Source organism: Sorex araneus, chromosome 7 (genome assembly GCF_027595985.1).
Source record: "Sorex araneus isolate mSorAra2 chromosome 7, mSorAra2.pri, whole genome shotgun sequence".
Lineage (NCBI taxonomy): Eukaryota > Metazoa > Chordata > Mammalia > Eulipotyphla > Soricidae > Sorex > Sorex araneus.
The window spans coordinates 35,482,567-35,506,854 of record NC_073308.1 but is presented as its reverse complement, the minus strand read 5'-3'; the positions used below and the strand labels follow the sequence as shown (position 1 = coordinate 35,506,854).

Genomic DNA, 24,288 nt, shown 5'->3' with positions numbered 1-24,288 from the left:
GCCCTTCCACGGCGCTTCGGCCCTTGAGTGTTCACTGAAACCACACAGGCCCTGAGCCTGGAGCGCTGTTTCCCACATCCTCTTCTGTTGAAATCCTCATCCTCCTTTGAAGTTCCGTTCACATGTACCTTGCTTCATGAATCCAACCCCCGTCCTGGCAGTCGAAATGAGTCATGCGCTCTCTCAACACTTTTCTAAGGTTTTGGGTTTCCTTTTGTTTCTTTCCAGAAACCTGCTCAGCGTTAGCGGGGTAAGAATAATTGGTGGTGGAAATAACAGTGATGATCAGAGGAGTCCTTATGATGTAACGGTCACAGTTCTCAGTGATTTACATATATTAATTCGTTCCATTCCCCTGCCAAACCTCTGAGGAGCAATTGTCATCCCCGCTCTTCAGATGAGAAACTGAGGGGCTGGAGCAATAGCACAACCGGTAGGGCATTTGCCTTGCATGCGGCCAGCCCGGGTTCGATTCCCAGCATCCCCTACGGTCCTCTGAGCACCGCCAGGAGTAATTCCTGAGTGCAGAGCCAGGAGTAATCCCTGAGCATCGCCGGGTGTGTCCCCCCCCAAAAAAAGAGGAGAAACTGAGGCAAAGAGAGAAGTTGCCCATCGTTCTGCCGCTAGGTATGGAGGGGATTGAAAACCACGCCATCGGGGCTGAGAACAGGGTCATCTGTATGTCTGAATTTTCCCCCTGAGACAGGGAACATGTTGTGGTCAGAAAACACTGATCTCCTGGAACCCAGACACCTGCGTGAATGTTCATTGGCAGGGACGGCCACCTGCACCCACCCTGAAGGTCTGGGCATAGGTGATCCGTAAGCTTTGTGCCTGGAGGTGCTGGCCGTGTCCTGGCCTCTTGCGACAAGATGGTAACATGCAGATTCTTGGCCTCCGTGTGGCAACCCTCCCCTGGCACAAAGCTTATTCAGTCTGATTCTTCCTGACAGGGTGGTTTGTGGTGCTTTAAACGGCAGCTAGAAAGCATCGGTGTAGATTTTGTAGCCCATGCCCTCTAAGAGCCCGGAATTGCTGAGAAGCCCAAGAAGAGCTAATTCTTCAACATGCTTTTCCCAGGAGCCAGGAGGAGACAGAGAAACCCTTCCCAGGTCCAGCCAGAGTTCACCCCGGAAGCTGCAGCTGCCCCTGACCAAGCCTCTCCTTCCTCTGTGCCGTGCCATTGCTGGAAGGAGCAGAGTATGCGACCCCTACCCCCAGTTTCCTCTTTCCGTCTAACTGGGCAGAAACGGCCAATCCCTGAGATCCCTGGGGATCCCCACTATGGAGTAAGAGCGGAGAGGGTTGGTTTTATGGTTGTCATTGTTTTGTTGTTTTGTTTTTTTTTTTTGGTCTGTTGATTTGGTTTTGGGCCACACCCAGTGATATTTAGGGGTTCCTCCTGGCTCTGCACTCAGGGATCACTCCTGGCAAGGTTTAGGAACCTTATGGGATGATGGGGATCAAACCTGGGTTGGCCGTGTGCAGGGCAAGCAGGGATAGTCCTACCCACTGTACTATCACCCTGGTCCCTGGTTTTATGTTCATCTTGTGGAACCCTAAGCCTCGGGGGGGGGGGGGAACAATTCAGCTTGCTGCAAGTCCGATCCAGAGCCAACGTCAGTCATGCTGGTTTGAGGTTCAGTACATTTTCTTATAAGCCACACGGAGTTGGATTCCCACCAAGGTTTCAAAGAGCAGGGCTAAGAAAAAGCATATCGGGGAGAGTGGAAAGAGGACAACGGGAAGGAGAAGTCAGGGTTTCCCCATGGGGGAATAAAGTCCTGACGGTGCTTATCAGCATAGTGAAGGCAAAGGATGAAATCTGGAGGTCTACGTTCCTTTTATGAGTTACCCTTTGAGAAAAGAAAGGCTTTTTCTCTCTGAGGATCGACAGGCCCACCTTGAATCAGTTCCCCCTCTCTGTTTAGCGTGTTTCTTCACGTGTAAACTGGTGACCCCCCCTGAGACAAGGCAGCTGTACTCCCCTGGTCAGACTCTGTAGAGAATAGCTGTTCGAATAATGCTGGTTCCCTTTGACTACACCTTAGACACCAGAACAGACACATCCATTCATTATCCACTTAACAGCAGACACACACACACTGGTGTGTCTATACCGCAACAAAGAAGGATTCAGATCATTAATTGGGCTTCCACGTATGGTTTTATTCTCAAGGCTAATATTTGTGCTGATTACCAGATCCCAGATAAGGGCTCCTAGAGGAATGTGGGCGAGCCTTGTTCCCCAGTGGGAAATACAAAGCTGACATTTCGGGTAGATTGTAAACTCTGATCCACTTTCATCTTCCAAAGGCTGGAACAAAAGCAAGAGCGCACAATGACTACATCCTAATCTCTCTTTCCATCCAGACCGAGCCTCTGTCTCAAGTCTGACTCCACACGCTTGAGGCAGATGACTTGGTGAGCCAGGGACCCACAAAAACTTCATGACTAATAACATTGTCTTACCTTCCAAACAGCCTACACAAAAGACCACCCATTAGTGAATGCAGCAATTAGTCCAATTGTCATTGGTTTCTATTGAGAGGCACCGACACACCTTCTCCTTCCCCTCCCTCCACCTACACGCGCTTCGTTGCCAGAAAGAAAATCCAGAGAATACCTGAAGCAACAGCCACGCTGCTTTGAATCAAGGTTGCTGATCTCTGATATGGAGATTACCGGTGATCCCTGCCTAATGAGGCACCTGGGACCAGAGAAGCCAGGGAGCAGAAGGGAGGTGAGAGGTGATAGCCCCAACTGTGCCCCAAAGTAGGAATCTTCTCTGGGGTTCCGGGTGGCAGGGCGTTCAGCCTCTGCCTGGATGTTCTAAATGGTGGCGCCCTCAGCAAACACACGGCTTCGGGGGCAGCCATGTTGGGCAGTTGTGTGGATGAACCTCCTCACCCGGAGGGAGAGTGCCGGCTGCCCTTCCTTCCCCCCGCCCCTGCCGCCCCCCACCCCGGACTGGAAGACCCGTAACCTACAGACTGAAGACCATCAGCACTGTCCACCTCAGGACTCTCCCAAGCTCTTTCCACCCGTTTTATAGCTACCATGCATTCCCCCCCCCTACACCCCCACAGAAAAACCCTTCTGACTCTGAAGAATTGACCCTCAAAACTGGACTCAGGCCCCTGGACAGACCCCTGTGGGAAGACCCCCTTCCCTGAAGGGAGTCTGATTGTACTGAGGGGCGTCTGGTCGGAGCAGACCGTGGGTTAAGGATTGGTACTCACTCAGACCACTACTTGTAGTGACCCTGAGGTGAAGAACCAAAAGCTTTGTGGGAAGATGCCTGTCCCTGGGCAAGAAGGGTCCTTCCCCGAGGACTCTGCCCACATTGAGAGCCACCTCAGCCACGAGAGGATCAGCAAGTGGCTATTCCACCCGTGACTCACACTTGAGTGCGGCTTAATGAACACCAACTGTAGCACCAGCATCAGGGCGTCAAGAGTGATGCTCAGGGAAGAGATCTGAGTCTGGATCACCTGTGTCCCCCTCCTGATGACACGTGGGGATCGGGGGAAGCTAAGAGAGGAGACAGTACAACATTCTCATGGAAACAGAAGCTCAGAGATTCGTCGGGGGCCATGAATCCTTTCATTCAACCTGCATGTATTCACTAAGTCCTTTCCCCAGGCCAAACACTGAAGGTGCTGCAGATACAATTATGAACTGAACCCACGGGGACGTGGGAGTTAGACCACAGGGAGAGAGAGAAACACCACTGGATGTGAGACTGTGAAAACCGCTGTGAAGAAAACTAAGGAGAGTGGGGCTGGAGCAACAGCACAGTGGGTAGGACGTTTGCCTTGCATGCAGCCATCCTGTGTTCGATTCCCAGCATCCCATACGGTCCCACAAGCACCGCCAGGAGTCATTCCTGAGTACAAAGACAGGAGTAACCCCTGTGCATCACTGCGTGTGCCCCAAGAAGAAAAAAAAACTAGGGAGAAAAGAAAGACAGAAGGACAGAAGACAGGGTAGTAGGAAGCAATGCCCAACTGTTGACCAGGAGGCAAGACCTCGTGAAATGGTGACATTTGAGCAAAGTCTGGGAGGAGACGGGTAAGAACATTCCAGATGGTGGAAACAACCAGTGCAAAGGCCCTAAGGTAGAAGCACTCCTGGTGTCTTCAAGACTATTGTGCCTGGGAGTTGACTCGGGTGGGGGTGAGGTCAGAGAGGTGGTGGTGGTGGGGGGGGGGCCTTGTCCTTCTGAGGGCCAGAGTGCAGCTTTGGCTACTATCCCGAGGGTGAAGATGAGGTTCGGAACAGAAGAGTAACGTGATCCGGTTTGTCTTTTACAATCGTCGCTCTGGCTGTTGTGTTGAAAATAGACTGTAGAGTGACGAGAGGAAAGCAGTGGGGCCAGATAAGAGACGCCGCCCCAGTCCCGGGGGAGGACGGATTTGTGTGGCATGAGGCTGAGGCGCGGGGAGGGGAGTGAGAAGAGCACAGAGTCTTCTTGTCCCAAAGATGAGGCCAACTCTGCCTGCTGGGAGCTCTGTGGGGGACAGAGACCCTGAGGCTCGGGCCAGGCCAGCCCGCAGGCCAGGCTGCCGTCCAGAGCAGGGTCACACTTCTGGAAAGGCTCGGAGGGGACGGAGGGGACACGTGGGTGTCTGATCAACATCCATGTGCGCACGTGGGGAAGGCCTGCGCCTGGGGGGGCCTGGACCTCAGAAACCAGACGGCTCCCAGGCTGGCGGTGTCAGTACGGACACAAGATCACAAGCACGGGACCAGCTGAGGACAAGAGGGTGCGAGAAGGGAGCCGTGGGCAGGCCCAGGGTCGGGGTGAGAGGGCTGAGGTCATGATACCAGGGAGAGGTTGTCAAGGACTCCGGATCTAGACCTCACTCTAGTACCCTCCCCTCTCCATGCTCCCTAGAACTATACTTTCCTATGTTTCCGGTTCTTGACAGTGCTCCTGGGAGAAAGGAAAAACACAACAAATATCTGTGGAATACATCATTTTAAAGATAGAGGGGAGAGGAGGGGAGGGGAGGGGAGTGAAGGGGAGGAGAGGAGAAAAATTTTCTCTTACCCAGGTAGGCTATCCAGCAGGTAGTCAGGATTGATTTATCATTTGTGTGACCCTGGGATTAAGCCTCACACTTGCCCTGGGCACTTCCTAAGCCATTTCTTTTCTTTCTTTCTTTCTTTCTTTCTTTCTTTCTTTCTTTCTTTCTTTTTTTCTTTTTTGGGTCACACCTGGCACCTGGCGATGCACAGGGGTTACTCTTGCTTTGCACTCAGGAATTACTCCTGGCAGTGCTCAGGGGACCATGTGGGATGCTGGGAATCGAATCCAGATCAGCCGCATGCAAGGCAGACACCCTACTTGCTGTGCTATCAGCAACAGCCCCCCTAGGCCATTTCTAAAGCCAGCTTCTGGGCCCTTTGTCACTGGGGTTCCTCACAGCAGGGCTGGCAGGATTATCTGAGCACCAGGGCTCGAACCCATGGCTGTGTGCCAGCTGGGCACACACTTGAGGCATTTCTTCAAGCCCGAGCATCGGTTTTTAGCAGCTCCTCCTCCCCACAGACAGTAAAGTCCAGCCCTGCGCTTGCTAGCTGCCTCTGCAGGGCATCTACTGAGAGCCTGCCGCCAAGTTCCTGTCCCTGCTGCCTGCTGCCCCCACTCCCGACCAGCAGGCTGAGGGGAGACCCTCAGAGAAGATGTGCTGACCCCATGGCCGTAGGGGCCGGTGTGGCAGGGACTGTGACCTCGGTCCCGGCTGCAGAGGGCAGTTGGGGAAGCGAATGCTGAGCTGGAAGCACCGCTGGTAACTCGTCATGGTCGCAGGCCATGAGGCAGACTCATGGGCCGCTCAATTTTCTGCTTGTTAGAAGTCATTAGTGGTTCCTCGGAGAAAGCTGGGGCGGGGTGTGGGGGGGAGTTTTATGTGCAACAATAAATTCCTCTATAAGCCACAAAGCCCTACAAATTTGCAGCTAATAAACCCACAAAAGTAGGATGATTAAGAACTGGCGAGGAAAGAGTTCCTGGGTTCCTCCAGGGTGAACTCTGGAGGCAGCCTGACTAAGGTCAGGGGGCTCTGGGTGACCTTGGCCCAGGTCATCTCCATGCCTCCGTTTCCCAGTCTGTAGTCTAGGGGTGCACCACTCCTGGCTGGTCTCTCTCGGCAGGTGGTCTGTAAGGAGTGAGGGGGCCAATGGATCCTCTCTTTCTCTTAATTGCAGGGAATTATCAACAACCGCAGGAATGACCGACACTTGCCTGGAGATAAGATGAATGAGGCCTCTGTCCCGCTCATCGGTCAGTCCCCAGAGGGCTGTGCCATGGAGCAGCCAGTGGGCTGGATGGTGGCCCACCGAACCCCCCAACACACATACACAGGTATGAGGGCGCCCTAATCTTCAGCCTCCTCTTGAAGACCACATTGGAAAAGCAGGGTTTGCATCGTGACTAACCGAAGGGCCTTGAGCCAAGATCACTCTGAGACCCAAATCTAGCGTCAAGTGTCCTTGTTAGCAGAGACACGGACGGAGCTAGAGAGACAGTACAGCGGCAGGGGGCGTGCCTCGCATGTGGCTCGCCTGGATTCGATCTCTGGCATCCCTTATGGTCCCCCAAGCACCACTCAGGAGTTATGCCTGAGCACAGAGCCAGAGGTAACCCCTGAGCATCACCAGGTATGGCCCCAAAACAGAAAAAGAAGAGACGCGGAGCTTGGAAGGACGTGTCTCCAAGACAAGGAATTCCGCTCTGGGTAAGAAAGAAGTGGAACGGAGTCTGCCTGCAACCTTCTGGAAGAACCAGCTGATCCACACCTTGATTTTGCCAAGGAATCCATTTGGGGAGGTCGGGGGTGGGGGGTGTCAAAGCCTCTGACCCAGAGGTACTTGTGATGGCAATCACAGGAAGTGGGTTGCCTGGGAATTCCTATGTACCCCCAAAGAGTGGAGAAAGCTGTTCGCTGCAAAATGGCATAGTGGTAGCCCCCCCACACCCTAACACACGGTTCTGAGAACAAGAGGGGAAGAGGGAGGAACAAGGGAAGGGAAGGGAAGGGAGAAAGGCTATCCACACATGTGTAAATAGCCACCACCCAGTATTAAATGGAGCCCAGGGAGGAGCAAGCAACAGAGTTAAGCCCTTGTGGTCTTCCAGGCTCTGTGCATGGCGTTGGGCGAGTTGTAAGACCCCCACGTTCTAGCGGGGGTGGGGGGGCGGTGCTGAGAGCACTGTGAGGGCAGGTGACTGGCCCCACCCCCGCATTCCGGAGCACAGCGGGGGTCGCATCCAGCTCTGCAGGCACCAGCCCAGCTTTTGCTCTGCTCTAAGATGCCTCTGAACGCTAGTAGAGGGTAGCCATGGCTCCTGAGCACTGCTGGGTGTGACCCAAAACACATCCCCTACCCCAAAGTGGAGCCAACCAAGGGGCTCCAAGTGGGCCCGATTTGTCTAATGAGGTCATAGGAGGCCCGGAGGTCAGCGCTCACACCTTAGAGATCAGACACATTTGTCCCCAGATCTGTCATGAACCTCCCCTCTCTGAGCTCTAGCCAGGAGCAGAAATCACATGCCCAGGCCAGGGAGGGAGGGAGGGAGGGAGGGAGGGAGGGAGGGAGGGCTCCTCCCACTGCACTCCTGTAACATTTGTCCTATTTGGTGGGGAGGGGGTGGGATTTGTGCAGAATCTGTTGTTGGTGTTTCGGGGGATCCAAGAATCTTCAGCCAGGCTGTGGTCTCCAGATGCCATTCCCAGGCTCTGGCCCAGGAAAAGGGCCTGGTTCTGGGTCCCTGTAACCTCCCTGGAGACCTGTCCCTGGTCACACTTTCCCTCTGTCTCCACCCAGATCCCTGGGGTGACCTACAACCGTGGGACCCTCTCTAGTGCTTGTGCTAGTGCACGGTTGTGTTCGGAGGCTGGAGGTCCAACTTCTGGGGCCTTCCCATCACTCGCCGACTACAGAAACACAGGCACCTGCGTTTGGAGAACGAGCACCTTCTCTGGCGGGGCCCCCCCCCGCTCATCTCTGACTCGGGTGAGGGACAGCGTGGGAGCAGGAGGGAGACGCAGCCACAGGGCTGGGTGGTCCTGCTAGCTCCAGCTGGGGCTTCTTGGCAAAGTCTTGGGTGGTGATGAAGGAACTGTGTTTCCAGAGCCCTCTCCTTGCAGGTTCAGGCTTCCTTCAAGTCCTGCAAACCTCCTGGAATTGCACAACTTATTTGGCTCCGCAGGAGAGAGGACATAGCAGTGGCCATCCCCAGACCCTGCCCTGGACACTTGGACTTGCCTGGCTCATTTGCAGAGCACAGGCCATGAGTCTTACTTCCTCCTCGCCCTTTGAGGGAGCCCATTGTACAGATGGGGCAAAGTGAGGTTCACAGCAGCCAGCCTACTTGCTGAGGCTGACCTAGTAGTGTCAGCAGCTGATGTCTGCTCTGTGTTGGGGTGTGGGGTGAAGCTCGTGGAGGACTTAAACTGTGTGGCGCGGTCACATGTAGTGACCGTGTCACCATGGGATGGCTATGAGGCCACATGTGTGCAGTGCCAGCACCTACCCCCACCCGCCACCCTGTAGATGAAGGGCTGGGTGCCACTCTCTCTCCTAAGAACCACCACAGATGGGGCCAAGCCACAACCCGGGCTGGGGGTGGTGGGGTTTGATCTTGCTCCTGCCTGGGGAGATGAGAGAGGTCTAAGTGGCGGAGATTTACAGGGCTGCAGGGAGAAAGGCCCTTCCAGAGAGGAGCTCACATGAAAAGCGCCGGAGTCAGACCTGCAGCGCGTGCCAGCTCTGCAACAATTAAAAGGTTTGCCGAGCGCTGGTTCTTTCATTCTCCGGGCCGCTCCTTCCCCCTCCACATCTGGCTGCCCCTGCAGGTTCCACCACAAACGCTCCGGGGGAGAGAGGAGAAAGAACACACTTTCCCCCCTTTTTAATTGGAGATCAAAAGTTGGAAGGAGAGGTTTTCCCTTGGGGGCGGGAAGAAGGGGTAGTGTTGAGAAGTGGGGGTTCGGGGAGGGGGTGGAGGCGCCCTGGGAGGAGGGGACGGGGGAAGAAGGCGGGGACAGGGCAAGCTCCTGGTCTGCCAGGCTCTGCAGGGACTTTGCCATGACATCACTGCATTTATCGCGCGCGCACGCGCGTCAAGCTCCAAGCATCAGCGCAGGTGAGAGAACGAAGACGCACGGAGGTGAAGGCTGTGCCTAAGTCTCGGCCGAGAAGCAGCATTGCCCCCCCCCCAGCACGCCCCCCCGCAAACTAGTGTCCACCAGGGCTCCACAGCGTAGGTTTCGGGGGCATCTTCCTCGTCCCAGCCTTGGCCTTCCCATCTGTGCAGCGGGCACGGGCCCTGCGCTCCGCGTGCCGCGCCAGGCGCCGCCGCAGATGAAAGGGCGCGCAGTGGGCGCTGCGCGGCGGGCCGGCCGCTCTGTGGTCGAGCCAGCGGCAGCTGCGCCAAACGCGCTGCGCCTCCATCCAGCAGCTAATTGAGAAAGCATTAGGCAGCGTGCCCCAGAAGTGAAGAAATCCCACTGCTCGGCTTTTTAGAGGTGCCAACCCGCACCCAGTCTGTGTGCCCCCTCCCCACGCCCCACCTGATTTCCCAGCAGATCTCGCAGCCCCCACACTCCTGGGTTCGGCTCCGCCCCCAACGTTCCAAGGGAAGCTGGCTGGACTCATTGTCTGGAGTGTTGAGGGAGCAGCTGGACTCGCCCAGCAGTCCCTGGGGGGGACAAAGGCGGAGGCGCAGAGCCCAAGCTGTGCCCACCTTCCTGGACGCACAGAGGGGTGCATCCCCACCTGGGCTCCTGTGCCGTGGAAGACTTCTACCCAAGCAGTCAGTTCTGCCTCAGGACTCACTGGAGGCAGCCCTGCTCTGGGCAGAGCCAGGTACAGCCTGGCCCCATCCCCTTCTCCCTCCACAACCACAGACACAGGTGACCCAGGTTCCCAGAGGCAGGTCGGGCCAGCGGTGCCCTTGACACAGTGCTCCCTTAGGAAAGCCTGCACCCATGGCTTTCTCTGCTGCTTTCGTTTCAGGAAATGCCTCACTGTGAGAGCTAGGCTTGGGGGGGTTCGTGTTCCAGCGGAAGTGGAAGAGTGGAGCCCCGGGTGAATGTAGCCGGCCACTTTAAACCATCCAACAGGTAGTCAATCAAAATAGACAACGGGATGGCCGGGGGTGGGAGATGGCAGCAGATAAGAGGCACCTTCCAGCCAGGCCCACCCCTTTCCCCTTCTCTAGCCCCTTCCACCCTCCGGCTGGCCCTTCTCTCACTCTCAGGTGCCCAGAGAGACCACAGGGTGAGTTTAAGCTCCTGGGCCCTGGCAGAATCGGGCCAAGGTCTCACCTTCAGACAGACAGCAGACTGGAGGCTGAGGAAAGCTGGCACAAGATGCCAGGGAACCCTGGGCGTGCGGTCAGGAAAGGCCTAGGACACGGCTCCAGACCAGGAAAGAGTACGCAGTACAGAGAGTGATGCGGGACAAGACCAGCACATTGGACGCTGGAGGGGAGTAGACCTTGAAGACAACAGGGCAGCGTGCCCCGGAAGTGAAGGGGCAGCCCTGGAATACGACAAGTGACATTGTGCACGGGTAGAGGAGAGGCCTGAACATTGGGGCAGGGACCTGGATCCATCTAAACTGCACAACATCTCCAACCTCTTAACCTTCGATGTTTTGTATGCAAATCTTCCCTACAACTCTCAAGACCCCACCGGCCCAGGAAAGTCCACTTTGGGGCTGACATTTGTGTTGGGGGAGAAGCAGGCAACTAGAGGTGGGGTGGGAGTGTGTGTGTGTGTGTGGTGGGCGGGGGACACAAAGGTATTAAAACAGAACCTGCCCCTGGTATGCCCCTCCTCCGCCACCACACCGAGGGGCTCCCTTTGGGGGTCCTTGTCCCCAGCCCTACCCAGATGTCTGAGCAGGGAGCGCCCTCCTGGGAGCTGAGGGACCCCAGCAGGCAGGGCAGTGTCCCCCAGAAAGCCCGGCAGCTGTTCGCTCAAGCAGGGCTACTCAGCGTGCTGGGGGGGGGCTGGTGGCCTCCAGAGGAAAAGAGGGGGTGTCCTGGGGGTGCTCCGCCTATCTCTGAGCTCCAGGACGGCGGCGTGTGAATCGAGGGGCTTCGTAAGAGTTCAGTTCGTCTGCTTCTCAGAGCCCACTCGCCAGAGCCTCGGCCCTGCGGCCTCTTCCTGCCCTTGGCCTCTGGTCCTGCTCCCTGCCAGTGGCGGGTCAGACCCCGGGGGCACTCGTACCTGCCGTGAATTTCTCCACACTCCAGATCTTTTTGGTTTGTCCTTGGTCTTTGGGGGAAGCCACATTCAACCACGCTCAGGGTTTCCTCCTGGCTCTGCGCTCAAGGATCATTCCTGGCGGGCTTGGGGGACCATGTGAGGTGCCAGGGATCAAAGCCAGGTTGGCTGCACACAAGGCCAGCACCTTACCTGCTGTGTGTGTGGTCGCTCTGGCCCCCACACGCCAGGCTTTATGGGGCCCTTCTTGTACCTGCACCTAATCTGTGCTTCATGATCTCAGGGGCTGGGGGGGATCTCTGCTGGCTGGGGTGGGAGGTACCCTCTCTCGGGGTCCCCCTAAGTCCCACCCATCTCAAGGAGGAAGGTGGGTGGGACATCCTAGACGAAGGGCCTGGGAGGTGTCTGGGGGCTCGGCCAGGGCCCAGACCAGCACAGCCATCCTGCTGGCCCTCTGCTCGCCCCCCCCACCCCACACACCCCTGGACTCCAGGCCCATCCCCCCACTGGCCCCTGCTGCCGGAGGCCGCCACCCACAGCCCCACACTCACAGTGTCTCCAGACTGTGCAGGCCCTCGAAACTGTGCGTCCCCAGATGCTGGATGCGGTTGTTATGCAGATGCCTGCGTGGGAAGGAAGGGGACGTCAGAAGGGGTGCCCACAGCCGTGGCTGGGGCGGGGTGCAGACAGTGGCTTAAGCGGGAAAGGGGAAGGCAGTGCACGGACATGATGACCCCCTGGACCGTTCTCCTCCAGAGACCAACGGCTGGCAGGACGGACTTCTGAAGCCGCACGCTCCCGGGCTGGATGCCACACTGGGCGGAAGCGTTTCTTTGGCTCCTGACTGAAGGAAGGTGGGAAGCACCCAGGCTTCCGCAGGCTCCCCCAAAGGGCTGGGACAGAAGCCTGATGTCAGAGGGGCACTAGCCGGAGGCTCCTTCTTTGGTCGGCTCCCCGGGGCAGCCTGCCTGACTCAGTGGCCAGACACACTTCTGGGAGCCAGCAGCCAACCGCGGCAGACAACACATAATTAAGGGCGAAACTCCCTGTCAGCGCTGGCCGGAGCTGGAGACAGCTGGGGATGGAGCCTTGGAGGCCAGAGAGTGAGGGGGCCTTCCCGGACGCCCCGATGCTGAGCACAGGGTGGGGAGAGCCACTGCCAGCCGACGCACCCGCGGGGCCAAGCAGTGGGTGACATGGGGTGTCTCGGTGCCGGAGGGCAAAGGGCTTGTCCAGAGCATATCCGGCGGGGCGGGGGGGGGGGGGGTAGCTGGATGTGTCCGGGGAGGCTTCTGAGGGGAGGAGCTAATTGAAAACAAGTGACACAATGTTCTCCCGATTTCTTGAGAAAAATGAATGAAAATAGCAGGAAAAAAAAATCCCTTGTCTCCACCCCAAGTATTAGAAGCAGCAACAAAGCAGGGAGGGGAACCAAGTCTCCCATCCCAAAGCTGTCCAGCCCTGGTGCCCGATGCGGCCCCCCGCCCCCTTCTCCAGAAATGGGACTGGTGAGAAAGCAAAGCTCCAGAGATCTGGGGGCTTACTCTGCAAGCCCGTGCTCTCCCTGCAATACCTATCTCGCCTTGTGTATCTGTGTTCGCCTGCTCTTTCGGGTCTGTGTTGTCTCTTGAGCATATGTTCCTTTCCTTAACTTCCACCACCCCGCATCTTGAATTTAATTCAATAAAAGCTCTCTTGGAGAGAGAAGAAAAGTGCCTGCCATAGAGGCAGGTGGGGGAGTGGGGTGGGCGGGCAGTGGGAGGGGGGGTGATGAGAGGGAACCTGGGGACACTGGTGCTGGGAAAAGTAACTGGTGGTGGGATGGGTGTTGGAACACTGTATGACTGAAGTCTAATCATGAACGGCTTTGTTATGGTCTATCTCACAGTGGTTCAATAAAATAGTTTTAAAAAATTAAAAAGCTCTCTTACCTCCCCCCCCCCAACACACAGACACAGGCAGGGAATGGTGAAGGGGACCCAGGGGGAGACCCTGCTCCTGGGCTGAGCTGAGGAGATGCTGGAAGCCCCAGGAGATTCCTAGTATGCACAGCCCAGACCCCGTTAACCTTCCGGAACTGTGGAGAGCAGAGCCCAGGGTCTCAGCAAAGATGGAGGCCACGGGGGCGGGGAGTCTGGGGCACATACCTCCTCGACCACACTCTCAGGGTAGGTTGAACCTCACTGACCCCCCGCCCAAGCTCTGCTCTGGGGAAGACCAACAGGGACCTGTGTTGTTGCACCGAGATTAAGGGGACATAGCACTGTAGGTAGCACTGTCGTCCCATTGTTCATCGATTTGCTTGAGCGGGCACCAGTAACATCTCCATTGTGAGACTTGTTGTTACTGTTTTTGGCATATTGAATACGCCACGGGGAGCTTGCCAGGCTCTATCAAGGGGACATAGTTAAAAAAAAAAAAAGGTGGGGAGATAGTTCAGGGCAGGAGTGCATGCTTTGCATGCTTAGGGACCTGAATTTTGTCTCTAGCACCACTGGGCATAGGCCCTGTGGTCGCTGGCACTGTGGGGCTTGAGTATCAGACTGCCTGGCCTGATGGACTAAGTATGACCAGGAGTGCTCCTGGCCCCTTGAACACTGCTCAGGAGCCTCTTATTTGCAAAATAAGAAAACAAGAACACAAATCACATGGCAATTGTGAAGACATTCAACAGAGAACAGTAGGGAGAGAAGAGAGGATGCAAAAGAGAAAATTCCAGTGGGGCCAGAGGATAGGACAGCAGGTAGAGTGCTTGCTCTACAGGCAGCAGGCCCAGGTTCTATCCCCGGCATCCCATATGGTCCCCGGGGCCCACCAGAAATGATCCCTGAGTGCAGAGCCAGTATCCCCTGAGCACAGCCAGGTGTGACCTATGAACTAAAACATGAAAGACAAAGTTCCAAGCCCAGGAGAAGATTTGGCCAGTGAATGCAGGAGTGCTGGGAAATTGGTCGCAATAGCTGCCGGCTACTAAACAAGGTGACCCAACAAGACTTCACAGAAAACAAATGTTGCAGGGAGAAGAAACGGCATCAAACACTAAGGAAATTCACTGAGGAGCAAAACCAAGTCATTACAAAGTCTCAATAAATTTAAAAGTAGGAGGAGTGGCAGGGATGCAGGTGGAAAGTGAAATGTGTTCTCCCTCACATACAGGATACGAGGCCTCGTAGAATAACAAAGACTCAAAGGCCATAAAACGAAGAGCGGAAATGGGCTCCAGCGGGGCGCTTGGCACTGCGGCGGGTAGAGGGAACAGAACAGGGGAGGGAACACTAAGAAAGTGGTGCACGGGGATAGAGGCAGACTGGAGGGTGGGAGGGAGACTGGGGACGTTGGTGGAGGGATGTGGCACTTGTGAAGAGACTGGCGTGGGAACATGTTATGGCTGAAACTTGATTGTGAATAGCTTTGGAATTCATGTTTTCAATTTTAAAGAAAAAGGGAATAAAAAGAAAGTGAAAGGTGTCAGAGAAGAAAACTTGCGATAATCATGGTGACTTTGCCTGCCTGAGATCAAAAGATTAGACTGGTTAGGAGGCAGGACGATGGTTCCAAGATCTGGAGCACAACCGTCATATGTGGAAGGCCCCAGCTCAAGTCCCATGCATGCACCTGAGCACTGCCAGGAGTGACCCCAAGCCCCGGGGTGAAGGTAGCCTCTGAGGACCAGTAGGCGTGACCCAGACAAAAGTAAGGAAGCAGGGAAGGAAGGAAGGAAGGAAGGAAGGAAGGAAGGAAGGAAGGAAGGAAGGAAGGAAGGAAGGCAGGCAAAGGAAACAAATGAAAGGGAAAGAAGGAAGAAATGAAAGGGAAGGAAGGAAAGGAAAGGAAGGAAGGAAAGGAAAAGAAGGAAGGAAGGAAGGAAGGAAGGAAGGAAGGAAGGAAGGAAGGAAGGAAGGAAGGAAGGAAGGAAGGGGATGGAAAGAAATAGAGAAATGGAAGGAGGGAAACAAGAATGAAAAAAAGAAAGGAAAGGAGGAAGGAAGGAAGGAAGGAAGGAAGGAAGGAAGGAAGGAAGGAAGGAAGGAAGGAAGGAAGGAAGGAAGGAAGGAAGGAAGGAAGGAAGGAAGGAAGGGGATGGAAAGAAATAGAGAAATGGAAGGAGGGAAACAAGAATGAAAAAAAGAAAGGAAAGGAGGAAGGAAGGAAGGAAGGAAGGAAGGAAGGAAGGAAGGAAGGAAGGAAGGAAGGAAGGAAGGAAGAAAAGAAAGAAGGCAAAGGAAACAAATAAAAGGGAAAGAAGGAAGAAATGAAAGGGAAGGAAGGAAAGGAAAAGAAGGGAGGGAAGGAAAGGAAGGAAGGAAGGAAGGAAGGAAGGAAGGAAGGAAGGAAGGAAGGAAGGAAGGAAGAAAAGAAAGAAGGCAAAGGAAACAAATAAAAGGGAAAGAAGGAAGAAATGAAAGGGAAGGAAGGAAAGGAAAAGAAGGGAGGGAAGGAAAGGAAGGAAGGAAGGAAGGAAGGAAGGAAGGAAGGAAGGAAGGAAGGAAGGAACAAGAAAGAAAGAAAGAAAGAAAGAAAGAAAGAAAGAAAGAAAGAAAGAAAGAAAGAAAGAAAGAAAGAAAGAAAGGAAGAAAGAAAGAAAGAAAGAAAGAAAGAAAGAAAGAAAGAAAGAAAGAAAGAAAGAAAGAAAGAAAGAAAGAAAGAAAGGAAGGAAGGAAGAAAGGAAGGAAGAAAGGAAACAGACAAGAAAACATAAGGGCAATTGATGTCTCTGAGGGTGAGGATCCAAGACTGAGACAGAAGAGGTATTCAGGATATAATACCCCCAAAATCCACCCGATGAAGAAACAATGGCATCTGCAGCTCAAAGGCCCACATTGTTTCGGGAACTGTGGGTGCAGAGTGTTCTACAGGGTGACATATTCTGGTGAAGCTATTCAAGCTCAAGGGCGGAAAAATATCTTTGGGCAAAAAGAGAGATCACTTCTAGGGCATAGGAGTCAGGCTGGTCCAAGGGTCTCGCAAACAAAGGCATCAGGCGGGGCCCTCCAGGGAGGGGGAGCATCCAGGGCGCCCGGGGCCCCTGCGTCACAGGGCCTCTTGGGGGGCACCTCGTTTCTCCAGCCTCTTCTACCGCCCTGCTGATGGAGCACTCACTTCTCTGTCCACGGGCCGCCTCGTGTCTCCAAGCAAAGCCCCTCCTGTCACAGCTACTTCCTGTCTGCCTTCCTGTGCCCCCATCTGACAGCTCCCCCCATTGTCCCAGCAGCCTGTCCCGCTTCTGGCCGCATGTGGGGCCGCATCCCCTGGAAACCAGCCCCTCAAGCCCGAGAAGTGGGAAGGCGCAGACAGCAGGTGCTGCCCAGTGTTCCCTGAGTAGGCGTCCTGTCCTCCAGCCCTCGCCCCTGCTCCTGCCCCGTGGCCCCTCCTCCAGCATCCTGGACCCACCGCAGGTCCAGCTTTCAGGTTGGATCGAGGGTCCTGCCCAGCGCCCTCCAGCCACCTTTGGGAACTGGACCAGCGTTGAGCCCCGAGGGCCTTCGAACTCACCTTCTGGTCTTCACTGTCTTCCTGGTCCCACCGACCCTTCCTCAAACACCCCCTACTCACCTCTGTCTGAAAACCCCCATGCCCCTTCCTCACGGGGAAGAAGCCCCAGCCTTGCCTTGAGACTGAGCGCCCAACCTGGGCTCCCTAGCCCCCCTCCCACGCTGCCCACCCCAAGACTGGCCTGTTCACAGAACACCTCCCCCAGCCCCTGAATCTCTCTCCTCTGTGCTTTGACATCTGCTGGGAGCATCCTTCGTGTGCTCAGAGCAGTCTTGTCTAACTCCGTCATCCTTCAGTCCCAGGAGCCCCCTCCCAGCCTCCCCCCCCCCCCACAGCCTGTCCTGCAGCCTTCTCACAGCCCCACGAGTCGCTCAGAACCGCCAGGCACCACGAACCCACGGGCTGGCTGTGTGGGCGCCGCCACCGCCTGTGGTCGGCCGTCTCGCTGTCCTTCCCCTTATCCCCCTTAGGCTGCTGCTTTAGCTCCGCCATCAGCGCCTTGGTGGCAGTGGCTGTATCTCCATTCTCCCGCTGCACCGAGCCCCACTGAGCAGTGCTCCCCAGTGCCCATCACGTGGCCTCGTCTTTCCCACTGTCATGTCAGACTCCACACTCTCTCTGTTCATGATGTCACTGGGGCCACCCTAAAGCTAGGACCTGCTCGTCCTCCATACAGGGGACGGTGGGGCAGGGGGTGGGGGGAGGGGCAGGCCTAGAATTGATGACTCATCACAACTGAGACAAACAGAGCAGAGACTCGCTTCCATCTCCTGAACGGATCTAAGCGTCCCGCACACCCCCCACCCCAGTTTGGAAAAATCACACCAGCGTTCCAAGGGCAGGAGCACTGCTGTTATTGAGCACTCAACTCACTGGCGTTCCCACAGCAATTAGTGAGAAACCCCAAGCAATTACACATGACCTCAAAGCCCTTAGTAATTATCCCAGTGAACTTACCAATCACTCAGAGCAATTAGCTGGGAGCTAATTTGCACTCTAAAGCTCCCACTGGGAAGGCAGAGTTAACCCCAGACCCCAATACCTGCCAGGGATGCTCTATCTGTCAGGTGATCCACCCGATAAAGGTTTTGCCACCTAACGGCAAGCACTGGGTTTGTTTGCCCTGCTTCTCTGGGCCTGGGAAAGGAGACGCATCATCCCTGCTCTGTGCCAAAGCATCGTCTGACTGCCCAACCGGGTGAAAATTATTGCAAGCCTGGACTTCTGTTCCTCAGACCATGGTGTTTTCTGTTTCATCTGCACGGCGAGAAAACAACGGCCTGCATCCCGGTTTCAGGCCTCTGAGTGGCTCTCAGAGCACCTGGACAACACAAGCATCATCGTGCGCCCTTTGGGGTCCATGTGGGATGAGCACCTCCCTCTCCAGAAGGGAACCTGACGCCAGGAGGGTCTGCGAAGCCGAGAGAAGAGCTGGGCGGGGAGGCCGCCCCGGGGAGGGCAGAGGGTGGCACTCACAGCACCACCAGGCTGGAGAGGTTCTGGAAGGCGCGCTCGGGAATGTGACTGATGCGGTTGAGGGCCAGCGTCATGGCCTGCAGGGCGGGCAGGTTGTTGAGCGCCCTGACGGGGATCTCCGTGAGCACATTGTCATCCAGCCACAGGTGGCGAAGCGAGGACAGCCCCTCGAAGCTCCTCTCCGGGACCAGGGAGATGAGGTTGGCATCCAGGCGCCTGGTGGGAGAGGAGGATGGAGAGGGTCAGTCCAGGGTGAGACGGGGACCAAGCGTCGGGATGGGGGGATGGGGAGTCAGCCTGGACCCCAGCAGGGCCCCTGAGCTGTGACCGGCCACCTCTTTAGGCGCTCACGTTTGTCTCTATCCCAACCCACAGTTCTGCATCCTCCGCCACCTCTTCCTGTTGATGCCTCCAAAGCTTCTTCTCAGACTCAAGGTTGGACCCAGAGCCCAAGGTGGACACCCGTACTCCCTCCCCGCCAAAACTACCAGGCTTCTAGACCTTTGTCTGTGCCCCTATTCCAGGGGGACATTGTCCTTCCCTGTCCTGTCTACAGTGATAGCTGCAGATACTCCATCACCAGCAATGGGGCGAGAGGGGGCTCTCCCTCTGCACTGGACCAAAGAAAAGCCCTGTTCCCCCCGCCCCCCATGAAAACCCTTTCTGAGAACTGCCCACTTCTCCTGCCATCAAGGGCTCAGGCATTTGATTTGTCTTCTTGTTTGTTTTATTTCTTCTTATTTAGGACCCAGTTTTCTTTTTTCTCTTTGGGTCACACCCAGCAATGCACAAGGGTTACTCCTGGTTCATGCACTCAGGAATTACTCCTGGAAGTGCTCGGGGGGGGGGGGGGATGGCATATGGGATGCTGGGAATCAAACCCAGGTTGGCCACATGCAAGGCAAATGCTCTACCCATTGTGCTATCGCTCCAGCCCCAGGACCCAGTTGTTTAAGGGGGATCCTGTCTATACCCTGGGATCTCTTGCTGAGTGGGTGCCCTCTGGGTGTTCTGTAACCAAGATGTGTCACCCCGACAGAGAGAGAAACAAGATGTTTCTACCCAGGAAGAAAACAACTGGAGTCAAACGCGATACTGACTCTCTGATGCAAGCTCTAGCAGGCCTCGGCTGCCCAGGGGAGCAAGGAGATTGCTTTGCACCAGGGTGCCAGCCACGGTGCTCCCTACCTCATCTACAACTCTCTCCTGCCTCCTGATCTGGGACTTGGGCTGGAGCCCCCCCACCCTGCACAGCTGACCCCACAAGGACCTGCGAGCTGCCCTAGGCCCCTGGGTCCATGCCCAGGCCTCACGAACTCTGTGTGAGGCGTGGCACGGGGTCCCAGGGCACCTCCATCAGGAGACTCCCAGACTTCTCTCTCTTCTCTGAGTTCGCCGTGGGAGACTTGGGTGGACGAGCCCACCGGTCAGCACGGTCCTGGAGAAGGACAATGAGGAAAAACCTCCCACCCACAGATGGGCGGACCTGAGGCAGCGGAGATCTTCAGGGAGCTCCCTCTACTGCTAAGGCCCGGCCCTCCAGACTGGCCCCCCCAGGGCCGCAGCCCTTCCTGCTGACTGAGCCCGGAGCACCTGCAAAGCTTTGGGAAAATACAGACCCCCCCCGCCCCTCCCCCAGGCGACTCTGGGTCAAGAGGTGGGGGGTGGGGTGGGAGGGTGTCTGTTTCCACAGGACATTCCAGATGTGTCTACGAACAGGCAGGCTCGGGATGTGTTGGATAAACATCACCACAAAGAAGACAGTGTCCGGCCCTTGCTCGTGGAGCCCGTGGGGGAGCCAGCCTGAGAGTCCCAGCCCAGAGTGACAGCAGGACAGGACAGGCGGCCTGGGCCCAGGGGACAGAAAGGCTTGCACGGAGGCCTGGGGATGGACCAGGGAGGGATTCAGCAGGGCAGCGGCTGGGGAGGCATTCCATGCACGGGACGGGCATGCGGGAAAGAGAAGGGTCAGCCTCGTGGGGACACAGCACCTCAGGTGGGGCCTCTGAGTGGGTGGAAGCTGGAAAGCTCCTCAGCAATGCTGGGCCAGGCACTGGGGAGCCACTGGAGGATTTGGTGGCGGGTGGGGGCGGGGATGGCCTCCCAAGCAGTGCTCAGGATCCTCTGGTAGTGCTTAGTCAACTGGCTGGTAGTTCCATGCACGGGACCAAGGATGTGGTGCTACTCAGACAACCCGGGGCTGTGCCCCACGATGCTCGGGGAACCATGTGGCACTGGAGATCAAACCCAGACGTGTGCCCCTTAGCCACTGTCCTGTCTGCAGCCTCGCGCCGGAGGTCGGTAAGCCGAGGGGAGGCCCGGCCAGGCTCCTGCATCAGAAAGACCAGCTGGTTTGGGTGAGCAGCCTCAGTGGAGGCAGATGGTCCACAAGAAGACAGCTGATAGAGACAGCGCCACTGGTCCAGACAGGGACAGCCCTGCCAGTGAGGCGTGGGACATGCTCTCCGTCCCCCCTCTCCTGGGTCCTCGTGCCCGGTGCTGCCATGCTTCCTGCCTCCAGGGAAAGTCATCCGAAATCCTGGGAGTCTCAGATTTCATACCCGAGAACGTTCTTCCTGCACACAAAGTGGGCCTCCACCGTTCCTGCTCGGGGACCTAGGGGTGCAGGCCAGTGTCCTCCCGTTCCCGTCTCCTGCCTGCTGGGAACCCAGCACCTAGCACCCATACCCACACGCAGGAAGCAGGGCTTCCGGGGTGGCCTCCAGGGAGGCGGGATGCAGGCAAGGACGCCTGGGAAGGGCAGTGTCATGAGTGAGGGGCCAGTGTGGGCAGGGAGGGGTGTGTGTGCAGACTTCCAGTCTCTGCAAAGTCACTGGGCCCAGCCATCAGGGGATGGGCCGCATGGGGGGTGGGGTGGGGGCTGGGCCTGGCTCCTCCCACAGCCTGGGCCTCACTCTGTCACTGCCTCACTGAAAATGAAAGAACGCTCCCCAGGTGGCGAAGTTCTTTTCTTCTCTAGCTCCTGGCTGGGAGCCCCAGGCCAGCGACAGGCACCCACACTGAGCCTCTAAACACTAAAAAGAATCATTCTTCCATGGCTGGAGTGATAGCATGGTGGGGAGGGTGTTTGCCTTGCACACAGCTGACCTGGGTTCGATTCCCAGCATCCCATGTGGTCCCCTGAGTACCGCCAGGAGTAATTCCTGAGTGCAGAGTCTGGGTGTGACCCAAAAAGAAAAAAAAAACTCGAGTCTCTTGCCCCCCCACCTGGATGTCTTCACCAGAGCCTCTCGCAGAGGGCAGGTTGAGTTTTCCTCCCCGCCCCGAGCAGAGCCCTGGCAGTTGGAAACCTCCAGAACCCAGCCACAGCCATGCTCAAGGCCACTCTCCACACATTCGAACAAGCCTCACACATGAAGGAATTGGAAGAGGAACCCAGGTGTGTGGGACCCGGCGCGGAGATTTCCAAGGCTGCTCAGATCGGAACTGGGCCTCTTCCACCCAGATTCCCCATTTTCCAGTAGTTAGGCAGTCACACCCAGAAACTGCCCCCGGTGCCGTGCAATCCCATCAAGGGCCAGCATCCAGAGACTAAAACCAAGCTCCCAAAAGCGTGCGGCCACAATGCTGCCATGCGACATCTTATAGCCTAGTTCTCCCTCTGGGAGAACCTGGCAAGCTACCGAGAGTTTCCTGCCCTCACGGGAGAGCCTGGCAAACTCCCCGTGGCATATTCATATGCCAAATACAGTAACAATAATGGGTCTCATTCCCCTGACCCTGAAGAGCCTTTAATGTGGCACTGAGTAAAGAATGAGTAAAGAAGGACAAGTAAAGAGAGGCTGCTAAAATCTCAGGGCTAGGATGAATGGAGACATTGCTGGGCCCACTCCAGCAAATTGTTGATCAGTGGGATGACAGTATATGTATACCTCTCGGAGAGCCCAGCAAGCTACCGAGAGTATTTTACCCGATAGGGGAGAGCCTGGCAAGCTACCATGGTATATTCGATATGCCAAAAACAGTAATGGTAGGGCTCATTCCCCTGACCCTGAAAGAGCCTCCAATCATTGGGAAAGACGAGTAAGGAGAGGCTGCTAAAATCTCAGGGCTGAGAGGAATAGAGACGTTACTGGTACCCGCTCAAGTAAATCGACGAATAACAGGATGACAGTGATACAGTGATACAGTGATCCTCCCAGTGGGACCATGGCCTCTGAGGGACGCGCCCTGTTTTCCAGCAAGGACAAGCCTGCTGTGGTGCTGGCTCTGGGGCAGGAGGAGGAACTGCCTAGTTCTCAAGGGACAATGACCCCTGCCTGGGCGGCAGAGGAAGGTTCTCTAAGGGGGGTGCAAGTGGGCCTGGGCTGGGGAGGAAGAAGCCCTTTTTTTTTCTCTGTGTGTGCTTAGGCGCATGGAAATCTCCTCTTTCCTATGTGTGTCTGTGTGGACACACGTGTGCCACACGCCTGCATGTGGTCGCACACGACCTCTGGCCCGAGCCCATCACTGAGTTTCGTCCATTCCGGGGTGGGGGTCTAAGCAGGGCCACCTTACAGGTCAGGCCATAGGTGACCATGCGCAGGACAGGGCCACACTGGGCCTGGCTGCTCCCACTTGCCCCCCAACTGCTTCCTGCTCTGTCCTCTCTACCCACCCCACCCCCAGCAGCCCCAGACCAAGGCTACGGAGGGCATGCTCCTGCTGCCTGCCCCCACGCTAGAGACAGGGACACTGAGGGACAAACTGACACATGCGGAAGGTGAGAGGAACACATGGAAGGGTCAGGCCCGAATCCGAGCTTGGGCTGAGAGGACCCGGGGGTCAGGTGGTGTGCTCAAGTCAGCTGGGTGTGCATTTCCTGGCATGTGTGCTCAAAATGCAAAATCATTCATTTGAGAGGATCCATGCACACCTGTGTTCATCCCTGAACTAAGGACAAGAGCCAAGACACGGAAACCACCCAAGTGCCCAGCTACGGATGAGCAGATCCAGAGGTTGCGGTCTATATACACAGCGGAGTACCCTGCTGTTCAAAGAAGAACAAAGTCCTGCAATTTGCAGCAACATGGATGAACAAGAGGACGTAACAGTGAGTGAGGTTAGTCAGAAGGAAAGGACACAGAATGATCTCGCATATGTGGGGTTTAAAGATACACGGCAAGGGGCCAGAGCAATAGCACAGCGGGTAGGGCGTTTGCCTTGCACGCGGCCGACCCGGGTTCAATCCCCGGCATCTTATATGGTCCCCCAAGCACTGCCAGGAGTAATTCCTGAGTGTAAAGCCAGGAGTAACCCCTGAGCATCGCTGGGTTGTGACCCCAAAAGCAAAAAATAAAGATACACGGCAAGCTGACAACAAAGGGCCAAAGCAACCAACGGGGGAACCAATGCACACAACTAAATTGAGGGGTGTTGAAAGGAAGGGGTGTTAGGGTCTTTGGGGGGGGTGAAGGTGGGTACATTGATAATGGGTGAAGTGTTGTAATTATGTGCAGAAGAAGCCATCATTAACAGCACTGTAAATCATAAAACCTCAGTCAATTAAAAAGAACAATTTTGTAAAAATAAAATAGGAAATAAAAAAAGCTGGCAGAGTTTTGGGGGTGGCATGTGGACCCAGGATAACATAGATGGACTAGCAACAGAAAAGACCAGTTTTCCACTTAAATTTGAACTTTGGGTAAGTCACAAAAACTTTAAAGTAGAAGCATTCCTTTCGTACTGGGGATGGCACCAGTCATGCTGAATGTTATACTATAGTAAACAAGGAGTAACTTTGGAGGCCAGAGACATAGTGCAAGGGATAAGGTGTTGGCCTTGCATATTAACCCTGGCTGGGTGCCCGGGTCCCACCAGGAGTGATCCCTGACCACAGAGTCAGGCGTAAGCATTGAACTCAGCCAGGTGTGGCCCTGAAACTGAAATAAGTAAGGAATAATTTACTTGAGTTCAGGTAGATCTCAAGTAATATTTGTGTTGCGGCCAAAAAACTAATCTAGTTAAGACAGATAGTATTGAGAGCCTAGTTAAGACAGCATTCAGAGATAGTCTAGTTAAGCCTTGTAAGAGACTCACCCCATTTCGATTATATACCACACGGTCCCTCCAG

The 24,288-nt window shown here is 55.8% G+C and overlaps 1 protein-coding gene across 2 annotated transcripts in view; it reads right to left on the bottom strand.

The window, feature by feature from the left end:
* The window catches only part of LGR6 (leucine rich repeat containing G protein-coupled receptor 6), a 122,077-nt gene that overhangs the window by 31,571 nt on the left and 66,218 nt on the right, over positions 1 to 24,288 (bottom strand). For both annotated transcript variants that reach the window (XM_055144615.1, XM_055144616.1), the window contains exons 5-6: positions 18,216 to 18,431; positions 11,798 to 11,869 (exon numbers count right to left, since the gene is read on the bottom strand). In XM_055144615.1, the coding sequence (XP_055000590.1) occupies positions 11,798 to 11,869; positions 18,216 to 18,431 (288 nt within the window). The remainder of the gene's footprint in view (positions 1 to 11,797; positions 11,870 to 18,215; positions 18,432 to 24,288) is intronic.